At 57.4% G+C, this 13,218-nt stretch overlaps 1 protein-coding gene and 1 long non-coding RNA gene across 5 annotated transcripts in view; one reads left to right on the top strand and one right to left on the bottom strand.

Moving 5' to 3' along the window:
• Positions 1-1,341: 1,341 nt before the first annotated feature.
• The window catches only part of ZNF76 (zinc finger protein 76), a 37,553-nt gene continuing 25,676 nt past the window's right edge, over positions 1,342-13,218 (bottom strand). For 3 of the 4 annotated variants that reach the window (XM_059701903.1, XM_059701902.1, XM_059701904.1), the window contains exons 3-14: positions 10,501-10,581; positions 10,341-10,418; positions 8,646-8,845; positions 6,689-6,805; positions 6,286-6,361; positions 5,558-5,683; positions 5,289-5,468; positions 4,345-4,578; positions 4,087-4,250; positions 3,259-3,423; positions 2,670-2,783; positions 1,342-2,183 (exon numbers count right to left, since the gene is read on the bottom strand). In XM_059701903.1, the coding sequence (XP_059557886.1) occupies positions 2,079-2,183; positions 2,670-2,783; positions 3,259-3,423; positions 4,087-4,250; positions 4,345-4,578; positions 5,289-5,468; positions 5,558-5,683; positions 6,286-6,361; positions 6,689-6,805; positions 8,646-8,845; positions 10,341-10,418; positions 10,501-10,581 (1,640 nt within the window). In that variant the 3' untranslated portion in view covers positions 1,342-2,078. Of the gene's footprint in view, positions 2,184-2,669; positions 2,784-3,258; positions 3,424-4,086; positions 4,251-4,324; positions 4,579-5,288; positions 5,469-5,557; positions 5,684-6,285; positions 6,362-6,688; positions 6,806-8,645; positions 8,846-10,340; positions 10,419-10,500; positions 10,582-13,218 lie in introns of all 4 variants that reach the window. The other variant, XM_059701905.1, reaches the window with a different exon arrangement.
• Positions 8,280-12,706, top strand: LOC132237428 (uncharacterized). Its single transcript, XR_009453527.1, has 3 exons — positions 8,280-8,444; positions 9,683-9,728; positions 11,243-12,706. It is a non-coding gene; the product is annotated as an uncharacterized LOC132237428 (long non-coding RNA).

Genomic DNA, 13,218 nt, shown 5'->3' on the forward strand with positions numbered 1-13,218 from the left:
CCCTGGGCTGCCAGAGACAGCCTGCTGTGGGCAGACGCAGGCCCAGCCTGGCTTTGGAGTCACATGGGGGTGAGGGGAGTCCTGTCTCATTCCACACTTACCAGATCCGACATAAACTGCTTAACCTCCTCGAGCAACTTCCCCATTGGCAAAGCAGGAGAAACACCCAGCCCCCGAGTTGTAAGAAGGCCTGAGAGCGGCTGTAAGCAGAGTAGGCGCTGGACAAAGCATTCCTTCAGTGCCATCTGACAGGACTGGGGGGTGGGGGCTCCTCCCGGGCAGGAGGAGACAAAGGCAGTGGCACAGAACTGTGGGGCTGGGCCAGGCTTCTCCAGGTCAGGCGGACCTGGCACGTGACCTGCTGCCTCCTGTCCTCCGGGCTTTGGCACTAACGGCACTCAGAGCCTTGCCCACTCGGGCCCCTGGCCCCGAAGACCAGGCTGTGTCCGGGCACACAGGGTGGGGTGGCAGAGGCTTGGGGCTCAGGGCTCCCGAGCAGTGCTTCCAGTTGTTTTAGATCCAGGGCCCATCGGGGCCGGACACCCTCCCGCCGGGAACAGGGGTCGTGGATGTTGAAGGTGCCAACTTAGGCGTTGGAGAAACCGCTGCCCTGGGGCATGGCCCAGGCCCCGCCCCCATGGAGCAGGTGCAGGGTAAGTGGCGACCTTGCTAGGCACCCCAGGAGAGGAGGAGAGGACACACGGGCTGGGGGAGAGGGTTCCGTTCCTGGGTGGTAGGAAGTGGCCCGGGGCACCTCCAATCCCTGCAATGTTCCCAGGCAGGAGGGGTCAGACCCAAAGGTTCTTTCCATCAAATCCCTTCTCCCGCAGCCCTTCCCCCCTGTCAGGGCTGGTCTGGTCCTACCATTTTTTGGTGGGGTCTGACTGTGGTTTTGGAATTCCATGACATGGCTCCAGACACCAAGGAGGGCGCCCTCAGAGCTCGGTACCGGAGCCAGGGCTTCAGCACCAGGGACCCTCAGTAACCTGAGCAAAGGTGCCCCTGCCCCCTCCGACGTGGGGCTTTGTCCACTTGGAGCAGCTGACTGGGTCTGGACGGGCTCTGACTACGTAACACAAGGTCAGAGATCCCACCAGAGCCTGGAAGCAGTGGTCGCACTGGTCCTGCTTGACCACCGTGAAGCCCACCTGATCGGCTGTGGGCAGGAAGCCACTGGCAGCTCCTCAGGGCTGCCTCCTGCCTGTGGCCCTGGGAGGGCAATCCCACCAGTCCAGCACCAAGGCTCCATGGAGTTTGTGCCAGGGATACAGAGCCAAGTGCCTGATTTGACCGGCCCGGTCAACAGGGCTCAAAGCTGAAAGAAATGGAGGGACCCAGGTGGAAACTTGAAACTTTATTAAATACTCATTCACCCGTTTGCCACCACTGCTCACAGCAGGAAAAAATTATCAAAATGCAATTTAGAAAATTAAACCCAATCCCCAGTATGTATAGGCTGTTCCTTGCCTCTACCACAGAGGTTGAGGGGCAGATGGGGGTGGGGGGCGGTCGGGCACCTTTTCTCCAGCCACAGGCCCCTGAGCAATTCTGACTGTGGCGGCAGGAGGTACCCCGCTGCCAGGTGACCCGGCATCTCGCTGGCCTCTGGGGAGGTGGTTATTGCTGGGAGGGGCGGGGCTGGGACTGTTCTGTTCCTACTGGGCTGAAGACCTGTCTGCCTCTCTCCTGGTGGACAGCGACCAGTCCGAGTGGATGACCAATCCCCACAGAAGCCCCAATTGCCACCTGAGAAGGGGAGTGGGAGGGCAGGAAGGGTGTTCTCTGGAGAGAGGACAGTGGGTGCCCAGCTGATTTTGAGGGGAGGACGCCCCGGTGCAGCCTGGTGACCACGCTTGTCCTTAGCTCCTGAGGATGACACACTCCCCTGATTCCGGCTGTCCAGCCCTCCTCTTGGGCAGGGCCCCCATCCCCTTCAGTTAGGCCGTTTTCCTGCTGTCTTCTCACCCTGGAGACTACGTGGCCACCTCCACGTGTCAGCCTCCGCCTGCGCCTGTGGAGGCGAGGATGGCTATGCGGCACGGTGCCTCCTCCATGTACGGGACCCAGCCCTCCAGGACTCAGCAGCCGCTCCCTGTCTCTGTGGCCTCCAAGGTCACGGCCCCTTGCTGCATGGCAGCAGTGGCCACGCTGATGGCCTCCTCCAAGGTCTGCTGCTCCTCCAGCTGTGGAGAGAGGAGGAGAGAGTGAGACCCTCTTCTAGGTTCGAGGGGTGGTGGTATGTGGCCTACTTTTTGAATTCCCTCCATCCACCCAGTGCCACTCTGAACACTTAGTGGAGCCCCATTCACAGGAGGTGCACTGATGAAGAGTCCTGTTAGGCTAGGTATGGCCAGGGAGCCACAGAATGGTCCAGGGTCAGAGAGACGGGCTTGTTCACAGAAGGGAACCACTGGTTGGAGAGCCTCCTTCTTTTCCTGGTGAAGAAATAAAGCTAGGAAGAGACGAAGGGTTTAGACCACCAGGTAGACTGCCACTGAAGTTACTGTGAAGGCTGGAAGGGGCTGCTCCACTCTGCCTCAGTCAAGGAAGGGCCGAGACAGGCATGTGGATGTGGGAAGAAAGGGATCTTCCCTCTGAAGTGAGCCCCTTTGGAGCCAAATGCCCTTCTCAAGATCTCCATCTAACTCCTCTCCCAGACCTCTACCCACCTGCACGGCTATGTGCGTTCCGTTGGCTGTGGCCAACAGCGCCACCTGTTGATGATGAAGGGGTGCTACACTTGAGTCATCGGCCACCACAGCCCCAGAGGTAATGATTGTGACCTGAAATACAGATGAAAGAGGTTTTCCAACTCACTTACATTACTCTCCCTCCCCCCAATCCAACAAATCCCTCCAATAAGAAGGCTGGGAAAACCCTGAAGAGAACGGATCAAACCATTTGGATCAGATTAATTGGGGTTCAGAGCTCACTGATGCTGTGTTTTTCTCTAAATTAATTTAGGGATTTTGAGTCATAGGACAGAGCTGTAAAAGGCCCCAGAGATCATTTAACTCCCTCATTTGAAATGGACAAAAAGGCATAAAGAGTGACTTGCCTGTGGTAGCAAACAGATACGGGATAGACTGAGATTTCAAACTGCCCCTCCACAGGGAATGGCTGATGGGAACGCTCTTTTTGTAGGGGAATCTGGGTCCCATGAGAAAGCTTGACTAGTGTAGCCTGCACTTAAATGTCCACCCAACGGAAAGGAGGGACAAGAGAACAAGAAGCCCCAAGCAAGCTGCCTGGTCATACGGGCTGCGTCTGGGAGCCATCGGCGCGGACCATGGTGACTGTATGTGTGCCCGATGCGGCAAGGGTATCGTCGGGACGGGGGATGGCGAGGGTGGTGCTGCTGTGCTGGGTCACCATGCTGATGGCACTTCCCAGGGCCTGCAAGTCTTCCGGGGACAGGCTGACCTGCCAACAGGAAGGAGGAGGGTGAGCTGGGAGTGCAGTGGTGGGCTGTCTGGAAGCCCTGGGAGGATGTTTCCCTGCCCCCGAACAAGGTTAACTTGTCGGTAACCTAGGAGATGGGCTGCATGTCACAGGTGGTCAGGGACAAGCAATGAAACAGGTCCTGGGCTGTACAGAGGCTACACTGGACCACTCCGCTGACCACTTCCATTACCACCACTTTGTCGCAGGGTTCTGTTCCATGCAACTCAGGGTCTCCACCTAATTCATCCTATGCCAACTCCCGAAGGCACAGTGCACTTGACAGTGAGGGTGCTGACAAGGTCAGGGTTACTGCTGGCTAGAATCGCCACCCCGTGCTCTGGCCTCTGCACCAGCATGCCTCTCTTGAGAAGGACATCCAAGTGCCTCATTCAAGTGGTCAGGACCTGTCAGCCTCCAAGTAAGGAGGGCAACTAACTGTGCTCCAGAAGCCCCAGAGATCCCTGGAAGCATGAGGAGAGGCTGTTACAAGACTCAGCCTCAGCTCACTGACAGCCAGAGGCTAGAGGGAGGAACTGGGTGGAGGTGGGGCTGTCAGAACTTCCAGGCTCCCCAGAAAGAGAGGGAGAAGGTGCTAGCCAGAGTGCCCCCCCCCCATCCCTACCCCCAGCCCCAGGCCGGTACCTGCTGGGCACCATCCTGAGTGATCAAAGCCACCTGGGGGGCCCCGTTCTCCTCAGTCACCATAGCCACTTGGGCTGGGATGTCATCACCCTCTTCTTTCACCTCCGAAAGGTAAGCAATGCGAGGTCGTTTGGGTGGTGGGCTCTCCTCGGCTGCAGAGGCGGCTGGGAGAGGAGAGCCCAGGCTGACACCTGTCACCGGATGGCCAAGGGGAGGCCTGGCTTGTCCCCACTCTCACCTCCGGCCCATGCCCCTCACCCTCGAGCTGCTGCTGCTCATAGAGGGCCTGCTCGCTCTCCTCGGTGGCCTCCAGCTCGCCATGGGCGCTGCGCTTGTGCATGGCCAGGGTGGAGGTCTGCCGGTAGGTCTTGCCGCAGGTGCTGCAGGTGTAGGGCTTGCAGTGTGTGTGCACCACGTGGTGCTTATACAGGCTCGAGTACTCGGTGAAGCGCTTCCCACAGCCTGGCACCGTGCAAACGTATGGCTTCTCCCCTGGGGACACTGGGCTGTGAGGGGGTGGGAACTGGGGCTGGCAAGGGGAAATCTAAGGGGACAGGGTGGGGGGTAGGGTTGGTGAAGAGAGTGCCAGAGGGAGGGGGAGGGACTAAGACCGGGAACTCTAAGTGGACAGACTTGGGGAAGATGGCCAGTGGAATAGAGGGGACATGAGTGTGGGGCTGCTGGGGACAGATGGAGAGAAAATGGGGGGCTGGGCAAAGCTGGGGCTAAGGAAGGGGCTGGAGGGGAGCACTGGGGTCTGTGAGGCTGAGGGTCGTGAAGAGAAGAGGCAGAGGATGGAGAGGGTGACTGTCGTGTCAGGTGCAATGCAGAGTGAGGGGACGGAAGGCTGGACGAGGAACCTAGCGCTGGGGAGGGCGAGGGTACACCAGAGTCACAGGACAGTGGGTGAAGCGAGGAGCTGAAGGGGACTTTTCCCTCCGCCGTGTCCCCCTCATGCCTGACCCTGGCCTGCTGCTGGGTGCTCAGCTGGAGGGGGAGAATTCAGAGTGGAGAGAGGTGGCAGGGAGCTGGGAGGGCAGGCAATACCTGTCAGATCGCACAGTGCAAGGGAAACGGTGGTTCCGAGGGCATGGCCGGAACCGCAGAACCCCCTCGCCCCGCCCACAGACCAGCCTGACCCGCCAGAAGCCTACAGTGAAGGGCGGGGCCTCGGAGGGCGCCCTGCATGCCAGCCGGCCCACCTGTGTGGATGCGCACGTGGTTCTTGTAGTTGGTGGCGCTCGTGAAGCCGCGGCCACAGTGGGGCTCGGGGCAGGTGTAGGGCCGCTCGCCCGTGTGGGTGCGCACGTGTACCTTGCGGATATTGGATGTGGTGAAGGAGCGGCCACAGCCCTCGAAGGGGCACCGGAACGGGCGCTCACCTGTGGAGGGTGGAGGTGGGGTGTGGTCAGGAAGGGGGCACGCTGGGGCAGTGGCCAGGACAGCACCAGGCGCCAGACCGCCTGCCTACCGGTGTGGGTCCGGACGTGCTTCTGCAGGTCTCCCGAGGTCTTGAAGGCCTTGCTGCACAGCTCCTCTGGGCACTTGTACGGCTTCTCACCAGTGTGGGTGCGCACGTGGCTCTTCAGCCCGTAGCCTGCCGCCAAGCGGGAGGGAGGGTGAGAAGAACACTCCGTGGGGCCTCATCCTCCCCCGCCTCACTTCCCAGCTCGCGGCTCCCCACCTCAGGTGTGTCTGGGAGGCTCCAGCCTCCTCTGGCCCACGAAGCCTGCGTCTGCCTCTATACCACCCCCGCCTGGGAAGGCGAGGAGAGCCGGGAAGCCCGCTCTGCCCTCCTGCCCTCTCCCGGGGGCAGGTCCATTGCAGAACACGAGTGAGAGGGAACCTACGGAACCCTGGGCTAAGGCTCTCGATTCAGAGGAAAAGTGAAGCCCAGAGAGGCAGTGGCCGACCCAACACCCCACCGTGGTCGGTGTCAGAGCTGACACGAAAGGCAGGGTCTCTGCCGACCCCCCCCCCCCCCCCCAGTCTCCTTCTGCTTCAAGTAAACCATGTGCCACTCGCTTCTGAAACAGGGCTTCCTCCAGAGTCAGCGCCCTGCGAGTCAGGGGGCTCTGAGAGCAGTCTCTCCAGGAAGGGGCCTGGTGCCAGGGTCCCCAGGGGGAGTCCCCAAGGCTGATCTAGAACCTCTGCCTCCAACTGGAAGCAGCCCACCTTCGGCCTCCACCAGTAGATTACCTGTGGCGAAGGCCTTTCCGCAGCTGGGGAAGTCACATCTGTACGGGCGGTCCCCTGTATGAGCTCTTTCATGCACCTGTCAGGACAAGCAAGCACACAATTCAGAGGGACAAGGACATGAACGGGCTTGTCAATGCTTTTTAGGGCCCAGAGGTCAGTCACCGCCTTTATTTTCCTTCCTTTTCAACTGAGAGGCTACCTGCTCCAGGAAGCCTTCCCTGATTCTCTTTCTTCCCGCACTCTTCGTGGTCACAGCCCGCGTGAGGACATTTCTGTATACTCCTCTCTCCCTCCAGTAGGCAATGAGCAACTTGAGGGCAGGGACGCCCAGTCAAAGCGGGCAGGTAGAATTGCAGGCTGGTGGGGAGATGGAAAGGCTGAAAGCTGTCTGTGGCAACCTTACCTTCAAGTGATGAGCAGTGGTGTACAGACGCCCACAGCCCTTGTAGCCACAGCGGAATGCTCTGTCCCCAACCTGCTGCCCTTTGCCATTATGGGGTGCCTGGCTGTCCTGCAGAACCTGAGGAAAAAATGTGGGGTCCCCCATATGTATTCTCCGCAATGAAAGGAGGAAAGAGGTGGGACACAGGGCCCACCTGGGGCAGCTTAAGACCCAATAAGCAGGGGGCAACTGCCAGGGGGAAAGGGCGACCTGGGTGACAGGCCCGGGCAGAGGGAACAGACACTGTGGAGAACCAGGCTGGTGCGGGGTCGCCACCATCTCTAATGGGCAGAGGGAGGACGCGTGTCATAGGCTGTGGCAGCCATGGGAGAAACAGCGCCCGCGCCGGCTCGGTAAGGTGGGGAGGGTGGTCTGCACGGCCACACTCGAGCTAGGCTGGGAGCCAGTGACCCCCTTCTGACCACACACAGCTAGGAGGCCGCCACTCTGCACCCGCTCTCCTCTGACGGGAGGAGCCCGTGCTCCCTGTGGGACACCTGTGCTCAGGGGGCCTTAACCAGGGGGCTGCTGTGGGGATGGGCCCACCGGGGTTCAGCAGGGAGGCCCCCCCCCCCCGGCACACTGCAGCACAGGGCGGGGACCCACAGGTGTTCCCAGCAGCAGCTCCAACCACTGCGCCAGCTAACTGGCTAGCCCCCCCTTTCATCTCTCCTGGGAGCAGTGCCAGAGCCACCTACTCCCACCCGCCTCTCGTTTCAGGGAGCTCGCTGCTCTCTCCTGGGGAGGGTCCTGCTGAGACTGTCCCTAGTCTTTGTTCTGGGACATTGGCCTTCCAGGAGCTCCTGAAACAGAACTCTGGAAGTCACGTGGGTGAGGCCAAATTCATGGCAAGGTCAGGGGTCAGGGGGCTGACAAAGTTTCATGGACAATTCAGAAGCTGGTGGTTGGCGGGGAGGGTCACAGGTGGCCAGGCCTGCCCAGCGAGCTAACCCACTCAGCTCTGCAATTTCACTCCCAAGTCTCAGTAGCTCTCGGGGTGATAGAGGGAATCAAGGAACTTCAGGCTGGAAGTGACCTCTGAGGTCATCTGGTCCCATCTCATCAAATCAAAGAGGAGCAAGCTGAGGCCTGGGAGGAGAGTGACTACCCACGGTCTGACAGGGTAGAGGCGGAGCCAGCACAAACCTCAGGACTCGTGACTTAAAGCCCAGTTGTCTCCAACAGCATCAACTCTCAAATTGGCTCCTAAAATACACTCCAGGAACAGGGGCGGGAGTGGGCACAGCCCGGTGGCCGCTGTAAAGCTTTGTGCTCCATTGTGGGAAGACCTAGGGTTTTCTCCTCTCTGTGACGCAGCCACGCGAGTTTCACCCTAAAAACAACCCCATCTCCGGGTGTCTCTGTGCCTGCCTCCCTGCGGGCAGGACCACGGCTCCAGCACAGACAGCTGGGACTGACGGACGTCTGAAGAGCCGGGATCCTTTTCCTTTGCAGCTGAGCTACCGTGTGGGCCTCGTGTTCCAAGAATCCCAGCTGCTCTGTCACATCTGCCCCGTCACTGCCTCCTGAGGTCATTTCCCCAAATGACTAAATGAGTCACAGAGAAGAAATACACACAAGAACATCTGACCTCAGTGGACGGGGAAAACTAATAAAAGTCACTGGCAAGGGCTTCCGGGCAGCCAAAGCGAAGCCAGGACTACGGATGTCACTGCTGCTCACGGCTGCCTCCCCCGCAGAGGCAGCGCAGACAAGGGTGAGCGGAAACAGCTCTCGGCAGGGCCGGCCAGGCTGGACGCACGCCCTGGATGAGGATGTGAACGATGAGCCGGGGGTGGGGGTACAGGGGCTGAGGGAGTAGCCCAGGCAGGCCCAAGCACGGGCGGTCTTGTCCTCTAGAGGTGGCAGCTTGGGCAGGGCCAAGAGAGCTGTGGGCGGTGAGGCTCTGCGAGCTCACCTTGCTGGCGTACTGCTCCAGGGCCACCACCGTGTCCGCGCCGAAGCCCTCGTCGTCCTCGGCAGCCAGGTCCTCCAAGCCCACCTCCGTCTGCACGGCCAGGATGGTGCTGTCCGCCGGCACAGCCGCTGGGTGGTGAATGTAGGCAGTGGAGCCGTCCTCCAGCTGGACGGCCTCCAGGGAGCTGGGGTCGTAGCCCTCTGTGGGGACAGGCGCTTAGGAGAGGCACTGGGCCCAGGAGGGTCTCGGCATCGTGTCCCCTGGCCTGTCTCCTGGGGCTGCCTCTCCTCAGGACGAGGCCTCCATCGAGCTCTCGCTGGGAACTCACACGCTCCTGGAGAACCCGAGGGGACCACCATCTCCACCTACGTGACCACCAGAACCTCCTACCTGGTGGTCCCTCCCCCCCTCCCTCCAGGCAGATGGCGTCTGGGGGATCTTTGCAGGACACAAAGGTGATCATGTGGACCCAAACAGTTCAGCTGCTTCCCACTGGTCTCAGGAGAAAGGCCAAAACCCTTCTCCTGACGCCCCAGGCTCTGGGCCCTGCCTCTGTTTGGCGTCATCTCCTCATCTTACCGATTCTGCCCTCACCCCCAGTACTCTAACTTCTGGCAGTTGCTGAAATGGACCATTCCTTCTCCCCATCTCTGGGCCAACGAAGGGTGTTCCTCTGTCCCTGCCACCCTTTCTTCCCTAGCCGAGTCCACTTCATTCTTCAGCCCTCAGCCCAGTGTCACTTCCCCAGAGGCCCTCCCTGAGCCTGGACTCTGCTTGTGACGACCAGCTCCTCAGTGACTATTTACAACCCTTCTGCTTCCCTCACTGGACCCCAGGGAAGCTGGGACCGTCAGACTTTGTACTCGCTTGTATATTCCACACGTAGCAACCCAGGCACACACAAGTAGTCACTCAGGAAACTACTTGCGGAAGGAATAAATTGTTATTCTTCAGTACCTTAGGAAATTTAGTCTTTTTTTGGTTTATTTGTTTCTTGTTAATCCTCATCTAAGGGTATTTTTTCCTTTGCTTTACAGAGAGAGTGGAAGGGAAGGAGGGAGGAGGAGAGAGAGAGAAACCCAGGTACGTGCCCTTGATCGGGAATTGAACCCATGACCCTTCGGTGTGCAGTCCGATGCTCTAACCCAGGGGTGGGCAAACTTTTTGACTCGAGGGCCACAATGGGTTCTTAAACTGGACCGGAGGGCCGGAACAAAAGCACGGATGGAGTGTTTGTGTGAACTAATATAAATTCAAAGTAAACATCATTACATAAAAGGGTACGGTCTTTTTTTTTTTTTAGTTTTATTCATTTCAAACAGGCCGGATCCGGCCCACGGGCCGTAGTTTGCCTACGGCTGCTCTAACCACTAATCTCACTGGCCAGGGCACAAGCTTTATTCTTAAATATAAGTTTTTTGCTCCTGGTCTTGGATGACATCCTTCGGTCCTATTTAAAGCCCTAAGATTTGTGTTGTGTTGGGACCACAGCCGCCATCAAGACTCATGCTATTGACCCCCAAGGCCAGCCTCCTGGGTGCGCACAAGAGAAGGCAGTTGAGATTGCTAATCCAGGGGAGCTGGGGGCCACGCTCCCATGACTATGCCCCAACTCCCAGGGTATGCCACTCCACGCGCCCACCGCCGCCAGCTCGTCTCCCTTCCTTCCCGCAGTCACGATGCCTGTGGCCCCACCTTTGGGTGTGCGGTGTATGTAGGCCATGCTGCCGTCCTCCAGCTGCACAGGCTGTCCATCCTCAAAGGAAAGAGGTTCTGTAACGAGAGCAATGCCCGCCTTTCTCTGGAGCTCGGTGCCAGGCAGGGCTCCTCGGTGGGGGCTGCCTGCCCTCCTCACCTTTCTGCACTGTCACTTGGTGGATGTAGGCGGTGGTTCCGTCCTCGAGCTGGATCACTTGTCCTTCGAGCAGCTTCTCTCCTATGGAGATGGAAATGGAGAGAAGTGGGCCAGGCTCAGAAAAGGGCTGAAAACACCTGCCTGTTTTTAGCGGAGGCCTGAGATACAGGTGACATTTTCCAGGTTACCTCGCTCCCTGCTCCCAAGGCCTGATCCATGAGGGACCCCACAGATCCCCGCAGGGGGAACCACTGCGTCTATCATTCTATACATGCCCAGCAAAGCGGGGCTTCCAACCTAACAGAGCAGTTGCTGAGGCTGACCTAACTGAAGAACAAAGGATGCCCTGAAACCTAGAAAGGACCCAATGGGTCAAAAGTCAGATACGGCTCAAAATAACCAAATCAAAATACATTCCCCATCTCCCTGTGCCAGTGTGCCAAGGCCCAGCCCCTCTGATAGGCAGTGTGGCTTACAGTTAGAAGCAATGGGCTCTGGAACCAGCCCAGGCCTCCTGGGACGGCCTTTCAGCTCTGCCTCTTACTAGCTGCGTGCAGCGTATTTAACCTCTCTGTGCTTCAGCTTCTTCTTCTTCAAATGATTAAAAATTGTCTCCTTTGGGCTGCTATCAGGGTTAAATGAGTTAATGAATATAAAACACTCAGAACAGTCCCTGGGATGTGGCCAGCTCTCAATAACCTTCGTTTTTCTTTTTTAGTTTTGTTTTGTTTTTTACAATCAGCCCCATCTGTACATTAGAAGAAGCAGAAAGGAAAGCAGTTGGGAGCAAAGTGAATGTGACCATTGTGCTCCCACATGTCCACCGTCTCGCTCCACCGCCAGCGGACACTGTCTCCTTCACTGACCTCTGCCATCTTCACTTGTCTGATAAAAGACCGACTCACCTAAAGCAACAGAATAGCCCTCTAAAAATTAATAAGACCACAGAGTGCCTATGATACTATCTTTCCTTCATCTCAGATTCTTACTGAGAAGCCCTTCTAAGAGCAAAAGATTCTTAGGAGTTTTGTGACCAGTGAGTCTGAAGGAGGGAATGGGGAGGGGAAGAGAAAAAGGAGATTGAAGCACTAATGACAACTGGGCCGTTCATTCCTTTCCTTACAAGTTTCGGGTTCAGGAAGCTGAGCCCTTGTGTGGGACAGGCGATCCTTTTGGCCCAGCTCCCTGCTGATGTCTCCTCCTCCGAGGAATTCCCAAACTTGTCCCCAAACCGAGTCCTCTTGGGTCAGTGGTTAACAGCTCTACCACCCAGCCGAAGGCAGGTGGAGCGGAGACGAAGGCAACAGGAGAGGGGAGAGGGAAGCCCCGCCCGCCCCTTCCCGCGAGCAGCGGCCCCTGCCTCTGTCCTGGCCGGACGCCAGTGCTGGGCTCTGAAAGCATCAGCAGAGATTCTGCTATGAACTGGGCATCGCCTCAAGGCAGAAAACAAAATGTTGGGAAGAGTTATTTAAGAAACAAATTTTCTTTTTAATGTACAGCTATCAATATTTTATTTACATTTCTATATTTCTATATCATCCTTGATCTTAAAGTAAATCTATATTGAACACACTGCATATATTTTACTAATGTACATTTAACCTATGCCATTCACATTTTAATTTAAAATATATTTTGAAATGTGTAATAATGGCTGAGAAAAACTTTTTAAAAAATATATTTTTATTGATTTCAGAGAGGAAGGGAGAGGGAGAGAGGGTTAGAAACATCAGTGATGAGAGAGAAACACTGATTGGCTGCCTCCTGCACACCCCCTACTGGGGATCAAGCCTGCAATCCAGACATATGTCCTTGACCAGAATCTAACCCAGGACCCTTCAGTCCACAGGCTGAGGCTCTATATACAGAGCCAAACCAGCTAGGGCGGCTGAGAAAAACTTTAACCTAGAATTTCCTGAAACAACCAGAGGCTACGATGGGGAGCGGGGAGAAGAGCAGGCTGATGGGCCTCCTGGCCCATCACAGAGGGGCTGCACAATCCAGGCGTCGGGGCGGGCCAGTGCATTTACTCACAGCACGCTCTTCCACGCTCAGAGGAGTCGGGTTTGAATGACATGCTCTATGCTGACCCTAATTTCAGAACATTAGGGCTTCCTGCACATGCCGGGGCCCAGGCACAGCTGCCTGCTGACAGAGATGAGCGTGCCCCGCCAGGGGCTTCAGGGGAGCTCACCAGAGAGGCGCCTTCCGAGACAGTGCGGTTCTGCGTGCGGGAGGCCAGCTCTCCCGGCCGCAGTGTGCAATCTGCTGTGTGTGAGCGTGTGCATACGTGCAAGTACACACTGCAGCACCTTGCAGGAGGCAGAGAACAGAGCCAGGAAGAGTGATGAGAGAAAGACATAAACAGGACGTGGGGGAGGCAGAGACCCAGATACAAGAAGGAAAGAGATAAGAAGAGTGTGGCTTTCTCAGGCCAAATACCGCCTCTTGCTTTACTTATTCATTCTACCATTGAAAATTGGTGCAGAAGGCTGAGGCACGGGCGATAACTGGGTCCGTGGAGTAAACATGCCCAGTCTGCACAGTTCCTAAGTTCTTCCACCACCGGACTGCAGCAGTGGGCAACCACTGCGATGGGAAGTCTGCAAACACAGGGTTTCGGGATTCTAGAGAAGTTCCATGTTCAAGAAAACTAAGCCAGCCCCACACATCCTCTAGGTCTGGATAAGAAACCTTTCCAGAAGGCTCCCATACATT

The sequence above is a fragment of the Myotis daubentonii genome, chromosome 6 (genome assembly GCF_963259705.1).
Source record: "Myotis daubentonii chromosome 6, mMyoDau2.1, whole genome shotgun sequence".
Lineage (NCBI taxonomy): Eukaryota > Metazoa > Chordata > Mammalia > Chiroptera > Vespertilionidae > Myotis > Myotis daubentonii.